Here is a 26,206-nt window from a genome sequence, read left to right as displayed (position 1 = left end):
TCCGATGTGAACTCACCATTTAACCAAACTAGCCCCTAACTATCTGAATTATTATTTCAGCTTTTAGAAAATGCACTTGCATGGTATATTGTTTGTCTTTTGTTATACTACATTGTCTAAGGTTGCTTGAACATATCAATGATTACAACCATAGTGGGTAATTCACAGAGAGAGAGGACACTCGCTAAGACTCAGTAACGCAGTAATAAACAGAGCTCACCAACTGTATTCAGAGTCAGTTTTTAATAAAGGTCATACTTGATGTAGCAGTGTAAAAATGCCACAGCAGATCTATTTGTTTATTGTCTGTGTAATCAGTGCTCAGTGGCTTATAAAATCTGCTATAAAGATTTTACAACTATCTCTGGTCCGTATGAACAGTGAGGTCTGTCTTTTGCTTTACCACAAAAAGGCTGATTAATTAAAAGAGGATATGTAGTGCGTGACGCCCCTTTAAGAGGAAAATTATATATATTTTGTTTCTGGCCTAATAATGTAATATGCAGTACATTAAGTAAAACAAGCAAGCGCTCTTTAATAGGTGCACACAGGGAGTGTGCGCATGAGCCTCGCTGAGTGGAGGTGATAATAATTCTTGGAACAGGTGCTGCACCGAGAGCCCCGAGGCCCGGGGAAGTGAATGATTAGTGGCACTCCCCCAAGATGCATTGCTCCTTCTGTATTAAAAAACCAAACTCTGCCTTTTATTCCCTGCAGGGTTTATTAAGTGGGCCAGTTGCCATAGCGACGCTTTGGCAGGATATTGCCAGGATAAGCTGTAATGGGTCTCCTGACGCAGTTCACTCTGCTGCTGTGGAAGAACTTCACTCTGCGGAAGAGACAAAAGGTACGCTCTGCAAATCAATGTGTGTGTGTATTGATATATAAATATATATATGTCTGCTCAGTGTGGTCAGTCTTATCAAGTTATTCATGAGTGCAGGGATTTACTACCAAACAGCCTCCTATAGCAGTAAGCTGCCTTCAGAGAACAATCTCTCCTTAATGCTCACCAATTCCACGTGTCACCTTCAATTTGAGCAGATCTGTCTCTGCTGCACATTATGTCACATGGCCTGACTTCCTGCTCTAACAGAGCCAGTGTGGACTAATATATGGAATAGGGAGGGATGACAGATGTTAAAATGCTTTGTTTGAAGGGCAAACACTGTCTCTGGTTCCTCTTACAAACTCCATGTCACTGCAACAACTCAGAAATGTTTGCTAAATGTGCAGAGTTTACAAAAATCATAGCAGACAATTAACTGATTATTCAACTGACACTGATGGTGCAAGCTTCAGCTCACTCTCTGCTCAGCTTTCATCATTTAAACTTGTTTAGTGCTCCAACAACTTTGATGGCTAACATGTGAAGTGTTTATTCAACTGTCTTCAAGTGCTTCAAGGATTCCTATCATATCATATTTGCACCTGTGATTTGTACACAGTTGTGAAGCTTTACTCCTCTTATCAATGTTGGCTCAAAAGTCCACAGTTTACACAAATATTACCAGATAACAAGTTGTATTATTTACTCTTTAGCTTTCTTTGAAACTGCTGTTACACCTCACACACAAACTGACACTGACAGTGCAATCATCAACTATCCCACCGCTAAACTTCAGATCAACTTTGACCTGCTTTTCCTCATTTTCACTGCTTTCAGTGCTCTTGCTTCACCAGCTTTACGTGCATACAAAAGTAAATCTGACTGCCTTCCACTGTGTTAAGTGCTTCAACTGTATTTATATGTATCATATTTACAATATCTGCAGTGTTTGCAGCAGTCATTTTCGGTCTAAGCAAGCACTCACACATTTTAGTTATGCACACTTAGCCTCTTATACTGTAGTTCAGCTTAGCGTGTCATCTTTGGATTATTTGGGACTTTTTTTATTTAAGCATCTGAAAATTTAGTAAATGCTTCAAATGAAAAAGTATTTAAATATAAGAAGTTAAGGTTAAAAGTGGACATTCAAAAGATTAACTAGTAACATACAATATATAAATACGAAAATAAGAAGTTAAAGTAAGTCTGCAATAAAATATAACGAAATAATTATGTAAGCATAAGAAGTTGAAATCAAAATGTGCAATAAAAGATGACAAAAAGAATGAAAATATTAATATAAACAAAGGAAGGTGGAGTAAAAATGTATACAACATACTGTATATAATTGTAGATAATATCATAGATTTTGTAAACACTATTAAACTATGTCAATTTACTTTTAAAGCTTAAAAATTAATACTAGCAGTGCCTTTATGTGAATGCAAGACTATGCAAACGTCATTGATGGAAAGAGAAAACTTTGCAAATGATATCCTAACTCTGCTGTTGAGCTCAAGTCTCCCATAATCCATTGCTGGTGATACACAATATAGTGATATATATGGCTTTATTGCAATCCTTGCCCCCCCACTCACGCTGGACATGAGGTCCCATGCTGGGGGAGATGTGTCACTGCTGCATTTCAACAAGTTGTCGCTGAGTCTCGTTATATGTGTGTGTCTGCTACAAAGGGCTGCAGTGTGTGTTTGATTTACAGCAGGAGCATCCTCCCACTGGCAGCGAACAAAAGACACCTTCACAACAAAATCTGCTTTCATCAAAGTTTCTAGGAATGACTCAGTGCAAAGTCTTTTGCTATTTCAGAACTTTGTATCCGGGAAATATTCTCCTTGTTAATTTGATCAACTAGCAGAAGGAACAGGAAGACTATGTGAGAGGGCAGTGGAGTTCATGTGCTCTGAATGTAGAATATTTGGACGACGCCGACATGAAATATCGGTATTAGACAAAACCAGTGGGAGTTACAAGGACAATGGAGCTTGTGGAGGGCTTGTGGAGGTTAATGACCAATTATATGAATGCCTCAGCAGGCATTTTAAGATTTTATAACAGGCATGAAACTGATTTTATGGTCCAGTATTTCACATAATTTCATAGGAGGAGATTATCTATTCATAAAGGAAGCTTGTGTCCGATGGCAGACGCCTGGGGAGGCAGTCTGAGAAAGTCCCCATGATCGCTGTGCTCCCTCTCCATGCCTTTCCCATGGAATACATTATGATAATTCACCCTCTCAGCAGAACTACAACTCCACACACACACACACACACACACACACACACACACACACACACACACACACACACGCACACGCACACACGTACACACACACTGCAGGGATTTAAAGGACTTGCAATTTGAAATTCTCAATCTGCTTTCTTTGAAATAGTTGAAAAGTAATTTTTGACACAATTGTAATACTAAGGCTTAATGCACGTTCAACTGAATAAAATCCCTCTTGTGCTGCAGTAACTGTAATTGATAACGTTGCCATGGAGCTGTGGTATTTTAAGCCATACGTGTTATTGTATTCTCTCACCTCCTCTTTAATTATGAAGACAGTGTAGCTGCTTCCTGCTGGACATGATGGCGCAGGGGATTGTAGAGAGCGTGCACGAGGAGAGGGTCAGCCCAGGTTAGCGTGCAGGACTTGTAGGGAGGTGTCGGGGGGGCATAAAAGTCTGAGAGGTTAAACAAAGTGAAGGCAGGAGTAGCTGCAGCTTTGTCCTCCTGCTAGATATTTCCTCCCACTGAATTATGAAATGCAGAATTGCTAGTTTGCGCTCCGCTTTCAGAGGAGCGCACTACCTTGACTCTTGCATAAAGAAACTGTTTCCACAGTGACGGATAAGTAGTCCAGTGGACCTGGAATACCTGATTCAGATAAATGCTTAGCCCTCCCAACTCTTGGTGCTTTGTCTCCGGAGCATCCAGCAAGGCTGCAGGATTTCAAGAAAGAGGTCATTAAATTGTGCTTTCTCTTCACACATTTCCCCTGGGGAGGAAATACAAACCTAACATGTCACATGCTGCCTAAAGGTGTGGAAGTGGTTGTGTTCAAGTGAAGAAGAGGGCGCTCTTCATCCGTGAGAAGATTAAATGTGATAGCTTCTGCTGCAGGAGACACTGACGGTTTCTCTATCAATCCAGGAAGAGCTGGAGTAAAAACATAGAGAATAGAGCTTGTGTAGCAACATCTCATGGACACACAGCGTCTAACACTCATGGTCCAATCTCCTTTGCTTTGACTTTACCAGTGTTTGTCACGCTGCTGCATGATGTCGCATTTTTTGGAATATACAATGCAAATGCTGTGAGCCATGATATGTTCCACTCATGTATTCCATAAACAAATTATGAAAATAAGAGCGCTTTTCTCTGCTCTCATGCATGCAGGTGCGTCTGGTGGTGGAATTGATCTGGCCTCTGTTCCTCTTCTTCATCCTGGTTGGGGTGCGCTCCACCAACAATCCTGTGTTTAAAGGACAATGTAAGTATGCAAAACCTCTTAGTTGGGATGTGTGCTTCCATAATAACTCAAAGCTAATGCTTGTCTTACTATGTTTTGGAAAATAATGACTTTGCAAATTGATGTGATTCACACTATTGAAGGGATTGATACATTTTTTATCATAATTTTCTTTTAAGAGGATCTGTACAAATAAAATATGTGTCGAAGTCTGTACAAAAACAAAAACAATTTCTCTGCAGCTTCACATAACTACTTCAAAATGATATTCAAACACATAATTAGCCTTTAACCAATACTGGGCATATTGGAATATTGCACTAGTCCATATTGTGAATTTGTGATATTCAGGAGAATATAATAATAAAAACTGTCTTCATGCAGGTCACTACCCAAACAAAGCCATGCCCTCGGCCGGCGTGCTGCCCTGGCTGCAGGGGATGATGTGCAACATCAACAACCCCTGTCTGAACTACCCCACCCCGGGGGAGACACCGGGACAGGTCAACAACTTCAACAACTCCATGTACGCACAGGCTGCACATGAGGAGCAAACAGAATATGATGGTTGTTGTTTCTTATCAGTTTCTGGTGTTTTCTTGCAGAGTTGCTGGGATGTTAGTGGAGCTGCAGACGCTGGTGGTGAACAGATCTATTCTCAGCAAGGCTCTGCTGCTGGCAGACGACCTGGAGCAGTGGGACTCCGTCCTGTCCCAGACCAACACTGCTGAGGGTAAGAACACCAAGGTCTTAATGCAGCTGGACACTCTATATGAAAAAAACTAGTTTAGAGTATAAGTCATAATCAGAGACAGGTTTATTGCCATATAGGATTCACATACAGTACAGGGGTGTGCATAATGCATACATAGATAGACACAGAAAGAGAAAATAAATGGTAAAATATGACAAAATAAATGGAAAACAATTGTGTGCAGTATTGGGTTTGAAAGTGGATAGCTATGCAGATTTATAAAGAGGTACTTTTGAAGAGAAATGTGCAAAGTATATTAAAATGAACAAGATTTTCTAACATGACTTGCATGAAGTATTTTAAATCCCTTTCGCCATAAATGGAAATACAATGGTGATTGAGCCTTTAACCTGCTGATGAAAGGATTTACATTTGCAGTAGGCATACAGGACACAGGAGTTGTTTCAAGGAACTTTTTATTTTTTATTTGTGCCAATTAAAAACAAGAATCATAGCCCTATAAAAGAGGTCATCAGAAAAAAACACTAAGAAATATAACAGTGATTAAACAGGTGTTGACTGAACAAACCGACCTGCCAGAATGACGCAAAATGGAATATATATAGTGGCTAAGCCAAACCAAGTAGAAGAAAATAGGTAGTTAAGAGAAACAGAATACAAAAGGATTGGAAGGACATGGTTTGTCCCAAATTGGATCGAGTATATAGGAGTCCTCAGCCCTCAGCCACGCCTTTTGCTGAACCAGGAAGTAACTTCCCCAAACGACCACGGAAACGCATGTCTGTAGCCATCACAAAGTCCATTCCATTTAGGTAATCGCTGAACGAGGTAACACAATGGAAGCTGAGTCCATAACCCACTGATCAAAGGCCTTACATTTGCTAAACTTTGGTATTATGACAATTATACACATATAAAACCATGTATATAATCCAGGGGACAAAACAACACTTTTAAAGACACCCCGTTAGACTTTGAGGTAATCCTTATTAGCACTCAAACACAATCATGGAAATGAGTCTTCTTCATGTACAAGTTGTATTGCCACTGTTAGAAAAAGTACAATGTTTAAAAATACTCTTCCTCAGCAACAATCTGTGTGCTGCGTTTTTGCTACGTCATCTCCATCAGGGAAAGTATCCCCTTCATGGTGATGACAAGTCTCAGGATTTGTTATTCCCCTTTATCCCTCAAAAACAATGGCGCGTGATTATTTATGATGCAATTTGCCTTGCAGACTGACACATCGTTTGTCTTGATAAGTTGCTGCTTTGCATTAGGCTCATTTAGCCTGATGATATTCAGATTTTCATACACCACCTCATTTGCAAAAACACAAAGGCGGGAGGGGGACTGCTGTTCAACAAACGGCTCGGGGGCCATTTGCATTTCGGGGTCGCCGGCTTGTAATATACAAGATTAAATCCATCAGAGATCTGAGCACGGGCATAATTAACGGGATTGGCTGAGAGCAGAAAGGTCATTAACAAGAATGAGACTGAGTGCTATCAAAAAAACTGAAGGCAGAGGTGATGTTGTCGTCCCTTTTTTTATTTTACCAAAGGTTGATTGAAAGACTGAGGTGGTCACTTCAATCAGAAACAGCATGTTCCTCCTGCCGGATCTCACCTCATGCTGCTGCTGCTTTAAGGCTATTATAACACAAACAGCATCATTCATTCCACACAATGCTGAATGATCGTTGTTTTTAACAAACACGTATCCTCATTGAACTCTGAGTCACCCAGTATCACATCCTCCCACATCCTGATAATTGACTACAGTACCTTGCATGTGTTACACTTGCAAAAGTGCTGATCTAATTAAATTATGTAACCCCTCCAGCATCTCTCTGTGAGTCTCGGAGAGCAGAACACACATGTTGAGGAGATGCAGAGCGTGCACCTCTCAATGAGCAGTCTATACGTGTGCAGCTAATCAGGAGAACATGTGTGTTTAACAATCAGCAGCACATTGTCTCCTCTGGCTCTCGTTCAGCTCGAGTATTCAACAGTATTTCACCAACCAACAATTTCATTAACAGAAAGCATCATTCAAACTCAATTGCATGCAACTGCAAAGCAACATGTAAAACAAAACACTATATTTCCATAAGGTGCATGCATGAAGAGGGTTCATTTCCATGAGCTTGGCCCTTGTTTCTTTCAGTTAGGATAACATTGCTGGGCAGCTGCACTGCAGTGATCCTGAAGACACAGACTTTTAATGTTTTCATTTCAGAATAAATCCTGCCGTCCTATTAGCTCCACAGACACACTCTCTTCCATCGTTGACAGATGTCCATTAAGGCAAATGACACACACATGCTTATATGTGAACAGTACTGTGGAATTCAAATGCAGGAGAATAGACAAAGAAAGGAGGCAGAGACATAAAGGCTGCAGAATATCTGCAGTGCAGATGGCGAGTGAGGAGCTAAAACATGGATGCAAGTATCAAAATAATGCTGCGTTTGAAAAAACTCTGAAATATAACACTTTTTAACTTCTGCTAGGACGCCTAGAGTCAAATCCATGTACCCTTGAGTTATATCATGTCACACACAAATGGCAGCACATTTTAACCGTACAGCATCAACTTAACGGCAATACAAAGTATGTTTACATTTATTTAATAAAGAAATGCACAGTGTATCATACAGTCAAACCTGTTTTGAATGTAAATGGATGTCAAAAAATGCCAAAAGTTGGACATTTCAACTGAAAAAATTAAGAAAAAACAAGAACACTGCTGTTGTTTCAGAAAGTGCATTTCTGTAAAAATCACAATCCTCCATCTTTGTTTCAGCTCGACCTGTGATCCTGAGGAGTCTTCTGAGAGACAATGAAACCTTCTCCGCTCATCTGGAAGAGGACTTGTCGGTGCCTCCATCAGTCGTCCAAAGCCTCCTGAACGCTCAGATTAAACTCAACCCAGTGAGTATCATCTCGTTACACTGCCTGCAAACAGCCTCCGATAAGAATCCCAGCTGCTTTGAAACATGATTTGCCACCTCCTCGCGTAAATAACATCATTTACCAAAATGTTCAAAAGCCCAAATGTGCCAGGAGATTTTGTGTTTGAGCGTTTAAAAACGTCCCGGCCAAGAAGCGCTGCCTGTGGGACTGCTTGTCTTGACGGTTTATAATCAAAGCAGACTGGAGCTTCTGCTTGATAAAAAAAGGTTGTTTGAAGATGACTTCAGTAGGTAATTTGGAATGAAATGAAGTCTTAACAGCAATAAGAGTGTCTTGTCTCTTAACGCTCCTCAATTGATGCAGGGTATGTACAGAGTGATATCAGATGAGCTGCAGGAAGGTAATTATGTTTCTCTGACATCGATAAGGATGCTCAAATACAATGTGCACTGATGAAAAGATCCATGCTGCTTCAAGATGTAGCGTGTGCACGGGAAGTCAAAGTTCCTCGTCTGTGTGTGTCGTTCTAAAAGTTAGTTTATCAGTATTTATTACAGGATGATAAAGTCAAACGATTGATTTATATTCTATGTTGCATGCTAGGACACAACACATGATTAAATAGAATATGATCCAATGCTAAGTTCTGAGATTTTGTATTTTTCAGATGATGAACGCCCTGCGGCCCGGCGCCCTGCAGAGCGTCCTGTGTGAGGGGACAGATCTAGACGAGTACATCCAGTTCAGCACCGCGTCAGAGAAGGAGGCTTTCCAAAATGTCAGCTGCTTGCTCGATCCTCAGCAGCTGCTCAACGCTCAGAGAGTTCTGCTGACGAACCTGGACGAAAGGAACGTTTTCTCAGAGGTGAGACCACATCAACAAGTCACAACTCTGAGATCTGGAGGAGCTTTAACAGTGAGCGGGACACAATTAGTCTCCTTTTTTGGAGAGTGAATTCATTTGGGAGAGGTGTTAACATTAATCGGGGCCTTAATGTCTGCGCTTGGATAGACCTAATTCCTGCTCAGCAAGGTCACCCACATCTAATATACACTATATCTATCACTGTCAGCTTCCATTCCATTTCACAATCGCTTTCATCCGAAGCGACAACTCAAAACTAAAAGTGCTTGTGCATTGATTCAAATGAGCTAAACACTAAGCTATCCACTAGAAGCACGTGTGACGTGTTTTGAAAACCACTATTATACCTTTTTACTGTTATTTGTGATGCAGTTTTATTCCTAAACTATCCTGAGCTGTGTTCAGGGTTGACCAAAACTTTTTAATCTTCAAGCTTCAGCTAGCCAGTCTGCCTTTACATTGATAGAAAGGTCTTAAATGATTCACTGTGATATTGTCTGTAATATTAGTTTGCTACAATATGCACTGATCTCTTCTCTGCTGGAGTTATGAGATGTATTCTAAATTGAGAGATGAGTAATAGGAGTAAACACGGCTGCACAGAGGTAATTTCCAGCATGGATATTCCATCAGTTACGTCCTGTAAAATGAGACTCTGCAGCTTAATACAGTTTACAATTATTTGGGGAACGTTGTCTGTTCTAACTATACGTCTCGCTTGGCCTGCAGTAAATAGAATTTCAAAGACAATGATTTTCTGTGCCAGACAATTGAGTAACCAATTTTAAAGTTACATTCCGCTTGTCAGGCTCTGTGACTTAGAGACATGAAGAAATATGTTCAAAGTAAAAAGCTGCTAAGCATCCCCTGTCAGGAAAAAAACCTACATTTCATTGCTGCTCCATTATCTTAAATGCATTTTCATTGTGACTGATAAATAATTTTCTATACATAGCTTTTACATTTGTCATTGTCACGTGCACCGCTGTCTCTTCCAGTGATTTCAATCAGGAGGGAATTATTTATAAGTACCAATGTTTTGTTGAGTTCTTTTAAATCTGCAGCTTCCCTTTGGGATGATGAAAGCCTGCACTCTTCTTTGAGTTTATCTCTGAGAGGAAATATATGGGACAGCAAATCCCATAAATAAGTGATAAGGCAGGAAGTTGGTAGGGGAGAGCATTTGAACAATTTAAGCCCGCAGGCTTTTTCGGAGAGGAATAAAAAAATGCTCAGACAAGATATGGGGGGAGGCTCTTCAGTGCCGTGAGCAAATGGATGGAAGTGAACATCAAGGCTTCACACTTAAAGCCCGACGCTGCTGAGTGATTGTGATAGTGACAGAAACATAGAGGAAAGGACAAGAGAGGAAGTCAGGGTTCATCACCGCCACGACTTGTTTGTGTTTCTGGAAATCATTTCAGGAACACAATGCACGGGTAGGAAAGGTCAATCAAATGTCAAGGTGTGTTTTCTTTGTCTGGCTTTAATCTCCTTATTAACTCAACAAATATTACTACAAACAACTATCAAAACAAACGCAAAGAAGAGTTTGAACGGTGAAATATCTACCTCCGTTTATGGATGACTCAGCTGTTTTTCTGAGAACCCTCTGCTCCTCTTTACATGTGTTTTCAAAGTGTCATTTCATTTCCTGTAAGTGCATCCGCTCCTAGTTCAATCCTTTTCCTGATGCATAAAAACGACGGCGGTTAAAAGGGCACGCCATTCGTTTCCTGTAATTGGACGCGTTCTGTGTACCTGCAGAATGTCACAGTGACACACAGCGGCACTTAATGCAGTTTTTATTAACCAGAGCCAGGGATGACGATGTTAAAACACAATTTACATTTGGTATGCACACATTAGCGCTGTCGTATAATGTCTCCGTCTAGATCTGTCCCAGCGAGAGGCTAAGGTTAGGACGCCACAGGTGATCTCAGGAAATGAAAAACGTGAATTCATGTGGATATTTTAACAGTAAATCTTGGCTGTACAACTCAGGAAATAAGAAAGGAAACATTTTCAAAATGTCAAACATTCCTGAATGCCTTGGATATTTCCTTTTCGGAGCTCCTGTATTGAGTTGTTTCCCTCCTTCAGGTGCCTGCAGCTCTGGATCTGAATGCAGCAGACACCGCCTCCCTGTTGGGGAAAACCACTCGAGATGCATTACCAGTGTTTGAGGAGGTAAGTGTCCCTACACCTGACAGGAATCCACATTTTAAACTCTACCGTGATGTGGCTTTTTCCCTGTATTTTCTAACTTTTACTCTCTTGTCTCCAGGTGGCCAGGCTGCAGAGCTCCATGATCTTCCAGGCGGCCAGTGCATTGGATTTCCGAGCAGACATGATGGGCAGCATCAATATGCTCCTGTGTGGAAAGCAGCCTGACGTCAATATGAGCCGCAGCTCACCTCAACTGAAGGACAACAAGGAGCCAGTCTCCATTGCTGCGGGAAACAGCTCTGGTGAGTGCTTCATAAAGGTGTCACACTGTAATCATGTCTTAATCATGTTTCTGTATGCGGCAATGGAAGGCAAGACTTGTTTTTGCAACCAGTAAAACAAGAAAACAATGTTTGTCAAGAAAACAATGTTTGTCAAGAAACCACGTGCTTACAATATAGAAGATTGCATCACACTCTCTTGTCAATCTCAAATATATAAAGTTTGTTTCTTGTGAAATGAAGACTTAAAATGGGATTTCTTCTTGGAATAACCCCCCCTAGCTGGCTATCAATCTTAAATTGGCCTAGAATGGTTGTAATATGCCGCCATATTGAAGTGAAATTAAAGTTTTTCTGCATTTCTGTGGGTTAGATAGGTTGTATATTTAATAAAATACTCATTTTATTTGATCGAGAACCCTGTAATCCCTTATAAGTGTGCTTGTGGGTAAGGAAACACACAATGGGTTGTGTTTTGATGAATCTGTGTTGCATGGCTCAGTCAGCTGTTACGTGTCATGCCGGAACACACACACACACACACACACACACACACACACACACACACACACACACACACCTGTGGCACTGTTGGCACTGAGCTGCACACTAACCGGCTCTGATGAGGAACACGGTAACGGGGCTGGCTTCAGTCACACCCAATCAAATCAGATCCTCTCATTTCATCTAAAAGCTGGGCACCCCATATATCTGAAGTATTCCAGAACAACTTATCCATTGGATTTTATGTATGAAAATAAGAACATATGGTGACCCAAACTCCCCTCAGAGGACAGATGGTGTCACCAAAACACTTTATTGACTTCTGAATTTGAATTTTACTCCATCCAGCAATTTTACTCGCATAAAGTTCAGTAATACTTTAAACTGTCCTGCAGCTGTCTCCATTTCTCTCCCATTCTCCTGAACAGATGCTCTGTGTAAACCTGTAAACATGGGATTAGGGATGCAACCATTTCAATTAAACTAAATAATGATAGTTTGGTGTTTAAGTGCCAGCACAATGCATATATGATTTATAGGTCAAGTATTCAAATAAATGTCCATTTAGTTACATATTATTATTTATATATATTTGTTGTTGTTGTTAACCTACACTGCAAATGCAAACCTACAGTATAAAGACATACTCTAATTGTACTCTATTCAGTTTAATATAAATAAATACAATTCATGTTGATGCTGTATACTAGGGAATAAATAGCCAGGCAGATTTCATTTTAAAAAGTCAGAGTAAAATACAAGTATCAGAGTTGTTGTAGGTGTTGGTGGGGATGCTTTGAAAATCCATAAAATATTTGTACTTTCAGATCTTCAGTGCATCTTCCTGCAGCCTTGAGCTCATTAGAGACTGTGTCTTCCTGCTTCATTAAATGTCTGTTCTTTGGAGACAACTGCACAAAATTAGATTTTAATAAGCAGCTTATATTCCCGGGGAATGTCGTGAACACAGCAAAGTGGAATTGCATGCTTGTGCCAGCCACAATTAGCACAAACACTGTGTCCTCCGTACAGAATAAGCACTAACGTCTCTGTTAGCATGCTAATGGCTGCTGTGGATACGCTGTGCCATTTCCTTCTGCCAGTCTGTGTACAGTTAAATGAACCTGGAGTATGCAGCGTGTCTGCATAATGGCCAATTACAACTGCTTTTTGTGTGTGAAAGCACACTTGGAGGAATAGTAGAGAAGCCAACACTGAGTTTAGTTAATGGCTCAGCAATGTTCCCGTCCCAATTAATGGCTGACAGCAAAGTCTGCATCGTTATCCAAAACCAGAAATAACTGTTCATCCACTGCTGGAACTTTAACTTTTAACACATGTGCACGGCAATAACAACAGCACACACTTAGATTCATACACATGTCCGAGAAGTTAGATTTTAATATTAGTGGGTTGGCTCATGTTGTCTACTTAAGTCGCTGTAGCTTTGCATGTAGCACTGAAGTAACACTTTATCTTTGTTCGCTGCGGACTTCTTGATTGAAAGTGATTTAAACATCAAGTTCTGTCAAAATAAGCTTTCCTCTCTCATCCGTCCTACTTTCCCCTGTGTGATTCTCCCTGACATTGTTCATAACTAATTATCTCGAGACTCGTGCTGTCATCCTCTGAGGATTAGCCCCCGGGCGTCTCTTTAAATAATTAGTAATGGGTACCCTTTATTTCTGGTTTAAGCCCCCCCTGTAATACACACTGAGGCAGATACCTGAGTGTGGAGCAGAGAGAAATGTCAGAGCGCCTCTCCGTCTCCTGAGAGGGACTTCGCTGACATTTATTCAACTTTATTTGACTTTGTTCAGGAATGCTGCTGACAGCACTTGATTTGTAGCTCGTGAAGGAAACTGCTCGATTGATTCGTGTGGTACTTCGATTCAGACTGACATGTCATTCTCATATAAATGTGTGTCTGTCTTGCATGAAATACCTGAAATATGAGTATCGTGAACCTCGAGTAATATCCTTTTCTGTGTGTGTGCAAATGTGACTGTGTGTGAGTGTGTGTCGCCGTGATGCTGAATTGAGCCCGTCTCCAGGGTGCAACTCAAATTGATTAAATTTGCAGGTAAGTTGAGGGGGCTGACTCGAGGCTCCAAGCAATTATTTGACTGTGGCTAAAGCCGCAGCACAGAACAGATTCTCTTGTTCCCTCGTTTTGAAAAAAAAAGGCATAACTCTCCGTCACCTCTCCGTAGAGATTCAAACCGCTGTAATCTGATGCTCCCTTTAGCACACACAATATTAAAACCTGATATATCTCTCCCAGGATACAAGTGCTTGAGTGTTATCTATATTCATGCTCCATCATGGAGAAGAGTTTTTCATCTCTGAGCATTTTGGTTCTTAAAAAATCTCTCTCATAATCAAATCATTTGTATTAAATAAAGTAGCACGCTCTTTTTTTTAAATTGTTAATCTTTCAGTATATCATGATTGGATTAAAAAACGGTTTTGGATTAAATACATATAGGAGCTGATTCAAATATCTCCTCCACTCCACTGTATACTAGTGAAGTTGATAATGATTATCTTAGCCTACCACGGTATGCGCTAGCCAATAGAAGCGCAAATATTACATAGTGATGTCACTATGTTTGGGAAGTAAACAGATAATTCTAATGGAGGTGTTTCAGGCGGGGGGGGGGGGGGGGAAGTGTGTTGGAGAGAAAACTCCCTCTGGAGGGAAAACAGGGATTAAAGCCTTTTCCAAACATTTAGATAACATTTAGATAACCTTTATACAACGCTGCATGGAAGGGAAAACCCCAACTTTATGATTTGAAATGCATAATATAAAATTATCTCCAATTAATTTCATGTGTAATTTTTTCCTAAATACTCCAAATATTAACCCAAATAATTGCTGTTTGTACAGAGTCCCATATTTTGCACAAAAAAAGCCGGAGAGAAACTACAAAAGACTAGCATCATCTCAATACAGGTTTTTTTTATCTACTTATTTTTTGCCCATGTTATCTGTTCACCAAATTGCAGGTCAACTTTAAGATTGACATGCCGCAGTTTACAACTATCTAACCAATTAAAAGCATTTTCTTGAAACTTCAACACAAAAGATCTAAGAAACAGCAGCGCGCTGACTCTAGGAAGTGACATCAGTGTAGTGTGTGTGCAGGGAACAGCTGGCCACACTAAGACTAAGGGCCGGCCATTAGCTGCACACACACACACACACACACACACACACACACACACACACACACACACACACACACACACACACACACACACACACACACACACACACCTCCCAGGAGCACCTGGGAAAATGGCCTGGAGGCAGAGAGGCTAACATTTAATTGCAGTGAAAATGGCCACTAAAACCTCCCTGATGGGGCGATGGAGGAGGAGGAGGAGGAGGAGGAGGAGGAGGGTTGTGGTCTAACAGGGAAACATGGAAAGTGCTGATGTCATGACAAAGTGAGATAAGAAGCAGACGGTCGTATTGACTGGCAGACGACTCTCTGCACTCATCAATTGTCTGATGAAGTACCGCGCTGCAGGAATCCTATATCCTCAACAAGCTGGAGTACTGCAGGCTGCATCCTCGCAGTGCAGAGACTCCTGTGCCCTGAACGCACCGTGCAATATTAACGCTGTAGATATGTTAAATTAGTAATGATCTGCAGAGCACATTGACTTCTCTCTTGTCCTCAGCTCTGAACTCTAGGCCTGTTTCCACATGGTGTGTCAATAAATCAACTGAAATGCAGTGAGGTGGCAGCAACTGTCCACTTCATGAGAGTGAAGTCCATTTATAAACCAGGAACACATCTTGAAAAATAGAAGCAATGGCTTGTTATTGGGGCCTATTCTGCTTTTTCTGGTTTTCCCTTTCCTGTAGTGTGTGAACAATAGGTTTGTGTGCATGTACGTGGTCTGCAAAGGACCAGAGGACCAACTATAACTCATACAAGTACAATTTAACATAAGTAGAGAGTTGTTAATGCATAAATGTTGGTGTTATAACGTCAGGTTAATATGCTTGCATGTGAGTCATTAAAACATATTTAGTTTATGACAGCTGTGTTTCTTTATGATAGTTCTGCATACCCCCAGAAATCCCATCATCATATTTATTCTGAAGTGCAGTGATTGCATGAACACTGTCCATACAGTGTACATTTGTTTCATGTTGTTATAACTCTGTATTACAGTGTGTTACCTAGCAGCCTCTCTTTGCGATGTGATGCGATGTGTTTCTGCTGTGGGAAAAACATGCGCACTTTGATGATACAGATTATAATTAACAAATTAGTAGCATTATGTTTCTGGAGACAGAAGATCGAGGTCTTTAAATTATGTAAAATAAATGTCTGGTTTAGTAATAAATAAGTTATTAAATGCATGTTTATTTCTTTCTATATTCATATTTGCTCAGTACTGTAGGTTCAGAAGGAGTCTGGTAAGAGGGTCTCACATGAGTTTCAGCCTCATGTTTAATATTGATCATGTTTTCTTCTGCAAATTCACGGTGCAGATCAAACGGCTTATTTCTTTCCTCCTTCCGACGAACAGTTTGCACACAGGATTCTTGACTTTCTCTTCCTCTCTTCTCCTGCAGACGCTTTCTGTCAGACGCTGGTCGAGACCCTGGAAGAAATACCTAGCCTGCGCTACATCTGGAGCACCTTCAGGCCGCTGCTGCAGGGGAAGGTCCTCTACACCCCCGACACCCCCGCTGCACACCTCCTGGTGAAAGAGGTACCAAACATTACTCATAATGAAAGAATGACAGGCACACTTACTTTATGTTTATTAAGGATCCCCCAGTAGCTTTTGCTCTTGACACAAGCTACTCTTCCTGGGGTCCGACACTTAAAACAATACAACAACATTCAAGACATAATTCCTGACATCATTAACAACATTAACAACATCATCAACAATTTCCAACATCATCAACAATGTCATCCACTTTCAATACCAATCTCAGCCGAGGATGAGTGCACAAGACACCCACCAGCCCAAAGCATGAGATCAAATGAAATGATTATTATCAGAGTTTGAATGGGTTATTTATCCCAGCGGGAAATTGGGTTTCATGACAGTTGCTTCATTTAAGAATAAAAATACAATCATTTCTATGAATATAAGAAGTTAGAGTAAAATGTGCAATAAAAGGATGAACAAAAAAACAATATCTATTAAAATTAAAAAGTGCAATGTGCAATAAAAGATCAAATAAAATGAAATTAATTATATAAACATAAGAATGTAAGAAAAATGCAATACAAATAAGTATACATATTTGTATACAAATTTGAAGTAAAAATACAAAATAAAGAGATGAAGTAAAAATACAGTAAGAAGTTTAATATAGAAATATCTCTTAGGATTGATGGACTAATCGTGAATATCACGGTTAAAGAAGGTTTTTAGCAGCTGATGGTTTACTCGCACTTGATAAATATGTGGACAGGCTGCTTGTGCTTCAAATGAGTAGATTTAGAAAAAGCTAAAACACATTCTCCCGTTGAGTTGATATATCTAATAATCTTCTGTAAACAGGATCAGTAATTGTGTGAAGAGCCTCCTGTGGGATAATACAAACTCTGGATGTCACACAGTTAGTTACCACCTGTGGTATACATGTGAATAAATAAGAATAAAGCGGTGCAATAGTTAGTCAGGAGCCTGTTGTGTGCTGGATGTAATGCATGACATGACATTCCTCCAAGATATTAGCATCATTTTGATAACTGCAGGAGCAAAACAAACATCCGGCAGTGGAGAGGATTTGTTTTCAGAATGCATAATGAGAAGGAGAGAAATGCTCACAGCGAGGGGCCCGGTGCTGGAGCAGGGGCCCTTCACACCTCACAAACACACTGTTTACAAGTCAGTGTTCAGGGGTAAATAAGCCCATTTACATTCCTCAGCATGGGGAGGGGGGGTTGTTACAGGGAGCTCCTCAGGGATGATACTCTCAGCCTATAGAAGAGGCTCAGTGTGTGTTCACTCAGAGGAAGGTGAGATTATTTATTGTTGAATATTGTTTTTTGTTTCAGGCAAACAGCACATTCAACGCCTTGGCCCAGCTGAGAGAGCTCGCTGAGTCCTGGGAGGAAGTCGGGCCCCGGCTCTACAGCTTCCTGCAGAACAGCTCTCAAGTCAACACAATACGGGTGAGTCTTCAATCACATAAGCACACATCATCTTTTTTCATTTTCTGTATTTGTAGGTACAAGTTCAGAGAATAATAAGCAGGAATCTGCAGGAAATAATCAAGACGTATTAAAACTGCGCCGTACAAATCGTAGAATCCGAGATTTTGGGAAAAATGTTGCTTTTTGTCCAGAGTTTCAAGCACTCCGAACTTTTTTAATCATTTTTAAATGTTAAACATGTAACATGCACATTTTACGTCTTGTACTTTCTGCTCCAAATAAAAGAAACCCTAAAAAAGTGTGTTTTAAAAAAAAATGTAGGATCATTAGCTTAGCATTAAACTGGAAATGGATCACTAAATAACTTCAACATGTCATTAGTGACTTGTTTCTGTACATACAAAAAGGTCAAACAAGAATATCTGGTTTTAGGAAGCATTATTTGTTGGATAATTTCTTCGTTGTGCAAATTCACAGAAATGCATAATTTTCCCTTTCAATTTGTAGAATAGTTCCTCTTTTTCAAAACTGACTCAGAGGTTTCTCAGTGGCTCATTGGCACCGTTTCCTCTACACTTGACTGCACCTTCTAAAACACCCTCCTTCCCTGTGTTTTCTGCAGCTGAACTTTTGAATACAGAACAAACTCTAGAAGATCAGCTTCTTTTAAAACCACCTGGTATTTGTCTCCTTAAAAAAGGAGCTCCAGTTGAGACTATGCACATGTGGTGTATATAAATTTGTCGCACCTTCTGTTAGGAATGGAAACGGAGGGAGGGAGGTAATTATGGATAAGTGCAGGATAATTTCCACCCTGGCAGAAAGGATTATCCACACAAGTAGAGGACATGGACTCTTCCCCCCTTCCCTCCCTTTCCTCTCCTTCCTCTCGCCGTATTTCCTTGACACTCACATTACTCCAGTGTCACTCCAAATGAGCTTATAGGCAGCTGCAGGGAGCACACACTGGAGCTCCATATAGCGTGGTATTCATTACCCTCGCCCTAACCTTTACACAAATGGAACCGCAATCCTCCTTTGTCTTCATTTTCTCCCCGCTCCCTCTCTCGCTGCACCTCTCCGCACCGAGCTGGTGGCTCCGCAGGTTTGTCATCTTCTGAGGTTCCTCAAGGTCGTAGACACATTTTCCATTGATGGACCAATTACCATCAGCAGTACAGACATTGTGTTTGAGCGAGGAGATCCGGAGAGAAGGACATGCTGTGTGCAGAGGCAACGTGAGAGTGCCTTTTACATCTTGTTTACACGCGAAGGTGCTTTTACAGTGGTGGCAGGGAGGGTCGTTTTGTTCTTCAGGTCCCAACAATTCTACTGAAGCTTCCAAAAATAAGATATCTGCAAATAAAAAGCAGAATCTGTAGAGGACGAGATTTTAGTGTCATTTGTAGTCCGAGTAATATCGACTAATCCCAGGCGTTGATTCAATGCAAGTATATGCTCTCTGTGGAGGGCAAGAGAGGGACTTTTCCCCTGTTTTATGCACTTAGGAAGTCATTTCCACAAAGCTTTTAAAGTCAATGATTTACCAAATGTAATCAAGATTATACTTTTTGTAATAGTAGAGTAACTCCAAGTTAAAAGCCACATCTGGAAGCCACAGGACAAGAGTTTCAGATCCTTTTTAGTCTTTTTTTGGTCAGAGTCAAATCAACCAATCATGTCGCAGGCTTTGGTTGGATACAGGTGAACAATCCTCCTGAAGGGCAACTGAGGCTAATGCTACATGCACGCTTTATTTCCTTTCAATCATTGTTTATCAAATCAAATCAAGTTTTATTTATATAGCACCTTTATAAACTATTTTTGGTCGAGCCAAAGTGCTGTACATAAAATAAAAATAGCCTACAGTAGAGACACTTTACAGCTAATACAACAGCACAGATTGTTCAGAATATCAGTATGACCCTCTATCCTTAGACCCTCACATCGTACAAGGAAAAACTTCCGGAGAAAACCCCACAGTTTAAAGGGAAAACAATGGGAGAAACCTCAGGGAGAGCAACAGAGGAGGGTGTTTAACCTCAGGCTCTATGTCTAAAATAAAACAATACTATATATATATATATACAGTAGGTAGATTAATCCTTGTAAGGGAGGAAACAAATGTATTTAAAGACCTTTAAAAACACATATTTTTGACATGTAATGTCCTTAACATAGCTTCCACTGTGACGGATGGAGCAAGTTTTTTAAAGGGCATATGCAGCTGAGAGATTTCCTAATTTGACACCCAGTCCTGAGGATATGAATAATACCATCCGAAGTGTTGACACTGAAATGCCACTGAGCACCCGGGCCAGAATATTTCTCAATCTCAGAGTTTCATACTTTAGAGGCCGGAAATCCCTGCTGAGGTACAGCGCACTTACTTTATATCGGAACATAGAAAAAACTGTATATTTCAATAGGCATAGGTTATGAGAGGTTAGTGATCACTCTTTAATTGTTTATTTAGATTATATTCAACCTTATTGTCATTGCACAGAGTACAATGATATGCAGTTTGCATCCAACCAGAAAGTCAAAATAGTATGAGGTTACAGTATAAACACATTGATTACACTACCACAAATGTTGCAAATGTGAGGCAAGGTGCAGACACTGTAAATATATCCACTACAGGAAATGCTAGCATTCACTGTAGGGCCGCACAATTTGGAAAATAATAACTCATTGCAGTCATTTAGAATGATTTTGCAATTGCCATATGTTTTGAAATATCAGAGTAAGATATCAAAATGGTCTTGATGTTATTTATTGAAGAAATTATGTACAAAAACAAAAATATTTTATAATAGTATATAGAAAATAAACATTAGGCCGGGACTCCTCTGCAGCACTGCATTATCTTTCCATATTTGTATTTGACTAAGTACTGTGCTGACTGCAATTTGGTTATTGCTTCACTCCATATTGCAATATCATGTCTGTTATGTACACTTTATTTAGTTAGTGTGGTCCTATTCATGAACATACTTTATTTGCATGCATGTTCTCACTATTATGTCCCTGCAGGTTGAACATACTGTACATTTGTACTGTATTCTGTACATGAGCACTTCTGGAATAATTGTAGCACAGTGTCATCTATCTCAGCGCTCCTAATTAACGCTGCAGCAGAATGACTATCACAGCTGACCTCCATGCTTCCTCTTCTGAAGCAGCTCGTCGTGCTCTCACCACAATTAAAAATCCCTTTGACATCAGGCGTTGCTGGGGAATCCGGTGTTTGCCGCTGTGTTGGATCAGCGCCTAGACAGCACGATGTGGACGTCCAAGCAGCTCACCAACTTCCTGTACAACGGGCCCCCGGAGGACCGCCCCCCCGGCATGCCCCCCAACGACTGGAGAAACGTTTACAACGCCACCACCGACATCCTGAAGCTGCTCTCCAACTTCCTGGGCGTGAGTCTTTTTTTCTTCTTCTGTGCTTTTATTAAATGCTCCTGCTGCATCGGAGAGATGGGGAAAATAGCATTTTCTCTGACATGTCAAATATAATTCTCCCTGGTGAGGAAATCGGTGACTCATATTTTCCCTGAACCCCTGAAATTACCCAGGTGAGTTCTCTGGTTGGATTTGGCTTTAAAAATAAGTTCATGTAACCTTTTTTAAAGTGCTCTCTTTTTAAAGTGCTCTCTTTCAGTGGCAAAATACGTTTTAAAATACCAATTAATCGACTTTTCCCCCTCAGTTGTTGGGTTATTTAAAAAGCATCCAGATGAATCAACTAAACCAGCAACTTGTCGTCTTTAGCGCAGAGCTTTTTGTGCCTTTTATTGCTGTTTTTTTTTTTATCTCCTGCTTGTGTGTTATTCTCATTAAAGTTTAATGTCCTTAACTTGAAAACTGTCGAAACATCTGTCACAACAACACAGCTTCCATGATCATCATCAAAAATACATTGTTATGTGCCTGACTACAGTGAGTCTGTAGGAGAACACACACACACACACACACACACACACACACACACACACACACACACACACACACGACAGTGATGTATTGATCCCTGGCACAATCTCCACAGAAACTCTTCTTCTCCCTGTGTGTGCATGTACACATATACACACACGCTTTAATATAAATCTACAGGCAGGTAAGATGGCAGCTTGGGTTGAACACACTCGCCCAATGAAGTTCCAACTTAATTAAATCTCTTTTCTGCACTTATACAAAATGCATCGCTCAGAACTGACTCCAGGACGATGACATTATTATACAGCCTGTACTGTGTGTTTCAAGTCAACACATCTGCAGAAATACAGAGTGTCTTCCAGTCCAGGGCTTAATATGACACACTGTCAGCACTACTGATGTAAAGGTTACGTGCAAAACACTAATATAGTTGAGTAAATGAAGCCTTATATAAACGAGTTTCTGCTAGAGAGCATATGAAAATCAGTCACATGTTCATATGCATCACTAATCTTACTGACAAACAATGCCTCCTTAGAGAGAGCGTGCTGTGTCTACATTTGTTCAATACTAGTTAGCCTGTTGCTAATAGGTGCCTGAAAGCAGAAATGTGTGTCCTTGAATTAATACATACTAGCATTTTAATAACTATCTGAGTCCATGTTCTGATTGGCTGAAGAACCCTCTGTTTTTATATCACAAGCTTAAACGACCTTTAAGACTCCTCAATGTACAAGTCACACCCATTCATACAGAGGAAGAGGCTGTCACACAAGGTGACATCCTCAAAAATCCTCCCATTGAAATGCAACCGCACTACGTAACAGCCACAATCACCCTAGGGTTAAGATATTGAGATGGTGGAATCTATTTAATGAAAAATGGACATAAGGTTAGTAAATGCAGCATTACCATTACTAGATTCAGATGACACTGCCCTAATGCTTTTTTTTTATTTTGCGAAAATATATATTCCTTTTAGTATGGTGTCATTATATTTATGATAACTGTCTCAAAAACATGCAAATATTAGTGAAAGATTGAAAAAGTATTGCTGTGGTGTTGCATGTTACTGGACTGTGATGGTTTTAATACACTAAAGGTTTTCCTAAAATAAGACTTTATATGTTGAATTGTTACACCTGTATTATGAAATGTATCATTGCGCCAGACTTAAAAATACACAATAAAAAGGTTGCATTGCACTATAGTAATATTTAGTAACAGGCAACATGTTAAAATATCTGATTTCAATAGAAAAGTCCCAGTCTACAGAAGTTATTTTACGAACTGGAAACATATCTTTGTTTGGTACAGATTCTCTATAGTAATCACACCATGAATATCTCTCAATAGTTATGACAATAAAGATGCTAAAAATGGTCATATCCTAATTGCAGTATCAGTGAAAATAAGTACCAACAAGTTATTTTGTCCAACTCCTGCAGCCTGGATTATGATCCATATGTTTCGCTCAGCTCTGTCCAAACTGTGTGACCGTTATAACTGAGGGATGCTGCTGCTGCTGTGATATTTTGTTTACCGCTGCAGCTTGATATAGCTCAGAGAGGGGGGGGTCCTGGGGGAGACATGATAAAACTGTTGCAGCGGCCGGGCTGTGTGGACAGCTGTCAGGTGAGACTGCCTCCCAGAATGCCTTGCTCATTATCCTTTCATGAAGCCGGGACGAGTCTGCAGATCGAGGCTGTATCTCATTTGTTGTCTCTGCTGAAGCCCAAAACATGTCCCCCCCCCTCCCCTCTGGCAGCGCCACATAATTTGGATCTCTGTTAGTCTGAGTGATGCTTTTCTCTAAATATCCATCTGCCAGTCTGTCAGGGAGTCCGTGCATAACTCTGCTTTATCCCCTTTTCTGTTGATTTGTATGAAACCTGCTTAATCTGTCATTTGTGGTACCTCTGTTGGCAGTGTTTGGACCTCAATAAGTTTGAGGCGGTCCCCACTGAGAGCCGTCTGTTGAGCAGAGCGCAGGAGCTCCTGGAGAACGAGACGTACTGGGCCGGGTTGGTGTTTGAGAACCTGCAGCCCAACGCCAGCCTCCCCCCGCCCTACGTCAAGTACAAAATCCGTATGGACATCGACGAGGCCGAGGGCACCACCAACATAAAGGAAAGGTGTGTGACTGAACCTCTCGTATCAGAAACATCCTGCTTCTGTTTTCACTCTCTCTGATTTGACACATTTCAAATTGTGTATAACGAGAAGATTTGATTTTGTGCGTCTGAATGCTTCCGTTAACAAGTAGGAAAAGAAACGGTATCAATTAATACTGTATTGCCATCAGTATCACTTAAGGGGTTATCCTCTAAAACTGTGGATTTAGAATTAGTGTTGCTATAATTTTAAAGGTAAGACTCTAAGAATTTTTTATTTCTTCAAGCAACCAGCAACTTTTCAAAGTATTCCTTTTAATCCCTAACATGAAGAATTCTGGATGTTTCTGATGTTTTCTTTTGTCTTTGAAAGTTTCCTGTATGACATGTCTCCTCTATAAACCTCCTGGCAGTGTTTCTGACTGCTTCTAGTTTACCCTTTGCCGAGACGGATCATGGTGTTTCTTTTTTAATAAGGTCGTGGTCTCCGGGGGCCCGGGACAACCCCCTTAACGACCTGCGCTACATCTGGGGAGGCTTCTCCTACCTGCAGGACATGATGGACCACGGCATCATCCGGGCGCACACCCCCAGCACGCAGCCGCTTGGGGTGTTCGCGCAGCAGATGCCCTACCCGTGCTACGTGGATGACGGGTGAGTACAGAGCCGCTATCTGACAGCCGTGTGATTAGCGCCAGAGGAAGGAGGCATTACAGCAATAAAACAGTGCGCTCTCCGGGGAGGTGCCACTCACCGCCGCCACGTACATGAGTTATAGTCTGATCAGTCACTTAGGCCTTCAGATTTCCCCGCGGAAACTTCCTCTTATTTGTCTGGCGTACATTTCTTTAATATCCGATCGCAGAGGAGGGGCAGAGGTAGAGGACTGCCGTAATAATGTCACTGTAATAAAAATGTAACAGGAGAGTGGAATCATTAAGGGTCAGCGAGGGGAAAGGAATGAAGGAGATACTATTGATTTGAGTCAAACCACAGGAAATTCCTGAATAGTTGATGGATGCTGAATTATTTACGCAACCACGGCGAGTCCCTAGCTTCCTCCCGTTTCTGCGGCATTTTATCCTAGACAAAAGGAGAGCAAGATTCTCCTCTGATATCATGTTGGACACACACACACACACACACACACACACACACACACACACACACACACACACACACACACACACACACACACACACACACACACACACACACACACACACACACACACACACACACACACACACACACACACACACACACACACACACACACACACACACACACACACACACACAACGGCGTATCACTCTTAATCTTCCTCAGATTTCCTCAGTGTGTGGAAATGACTCCCATCCACACACAACATTATGATCTCCATTAATAAAGGGGAAAGCCCATCCAGAGGAAAAGATAATTACCAAGGAGATGTAAGTCCGACAACACAACACGCCCCTTCCAGAAGACACTGAATATCCTCTCCCTGTGGGGGAAACGCACAATCAGAGATTAGAGAGAGCTCATTTAAAAATCTGATTTGCTTTGGATCACACAGAATCTGCAGAACAGGTTATTTGGATAAACATATTCTACAGACACATGACTTCAGATTGAAGATGCATTTGAACCGATGTGAATTGAATATTAATATTGATTTAATTCACATCTACGGCGCACTTTCTGTCGGGTATATATTTCCATTGCTGCTTAAAGATGTAATAGTATGCACTTCATGCTTCAGCTGCGTTTTAAACGTTGTTAAATGCACATATTTCATCGTGTGCACTTGGTTTGGCATGCATGGTAGGAGGATAGTTTCAGAAGTACTAATTGAAGGATGTTACAATAAATATTGCACCCAGTGGAGGTGTTTAAATCTGAGCAGTTTTGGCACTTTGTATTACCCAAAGCAATGAATCCTTCCATCTTGAAGTCAGGGAGTACTCTCTCCCACATTGTATCAGCTGCGTCGTCAGGTGCAGCTCATTGTCGCCATTAAATCCGCTTATTTGCCTCGTCTTCCTAACACAAAGGATTCATTACTACAGAAGATAAATTGGAGTTGCGGCCGCGACACCATTGGGTCTTCCTCCTGCAAAGCGGTTTGGGCATTTCTATTAATGATTAACACTTTAAAATGGCTATTTCATTCATAAATAATACACAGAGCGGAATCACATAAAGGAAAGATGCATGATGGGAAAACCTCTGTGGTGATTATTTTACA

General features: G+C 40.8%; 1 protein-coding gene across 1 annotated transcript in view; it reads left to right on the top strand.

Annotated features, from left to right (window-relative positions):
• The first annotated feature begins 748 nt into the window (after positions 1 to 748).
• The window catches only part of LOC104955793 (ATP-binding cassette sub-family A member 1-like), a 48,401-nt gene continuing 22,943 nt past the window's right edge, over positions 749 to 26,206 (top strand). Inside the window, exons 1-13 of the mRNA XM_010783189.1 lie at positions 749 to 847; positions 4,250 to 4,343; positions 4,707 to 4,848; positions 4,928 to 5,055; positions 7,846 to 7,973; positions 8,623 to 8,820; positions 10,924 to 11,010; positions 11,108 to 11,291; positions 16,375 to 16,514; positions 17,822 to 17,938; positions 21,149 to 21,346; positions 23,792 to 23,997; positions 24,454 to 24,630. Of these exons, the coding sequence (XP_010781491.1) occupies positions 782 to 847; positions 4,250 to 4,343; positions 4,707 to 4,848; positions 4,928 to 5,055; positions 7,846 to 7,973; positions 8,623 to 8,820; positions 10,924 to 11,010; positions 11,108 to 11,291; positions 16,375 to 16,514; positions 17,822 to 17,938; positions 21,149 to 21,346; positions 23,792 to 23,997; positions 24,454 to 24,630 (1,865 nt within the window). The 5' untranslated portion in view covers positions 749 to 781. The remainder of the gene's footprint in view (positions 848 to 4,249; positions 4,344 to 4,706; positions 4,849 to 4,927; positions 5,056 to 7,845; positions 7,974 to 8,622; positions 8,821 to 10,923; positions 11,011 to 11,107; positions 11,292 to 16,374; positions 16,515 to 17,821; positions 17,939 to 21,148; positions 21,347 to 23,791; positions 23,998 to 24,453; positions 24,631 to 26,206) is intronic.

This window comes from Notothenia coriiceps, unplaced genomic scaffold (assembly GCF_000735185.1).
Source record: "Notothenia coriiceps isolate Sejong01 unplaced genomic scaffold, NC01 NC01_scaffold00000661, whole genome shotgun sequence".
Classification (NCBI taxonomy): domain Eukaryota; kingdom Metazoa; phylum Chordata; class Actinopteri; order Perciformes; family Nototheniidae; genus Notothenia; species Notothenia coriiceps.
This window is presented reverse-complemented; position numbering and strand designations above follow the sequence as displayed.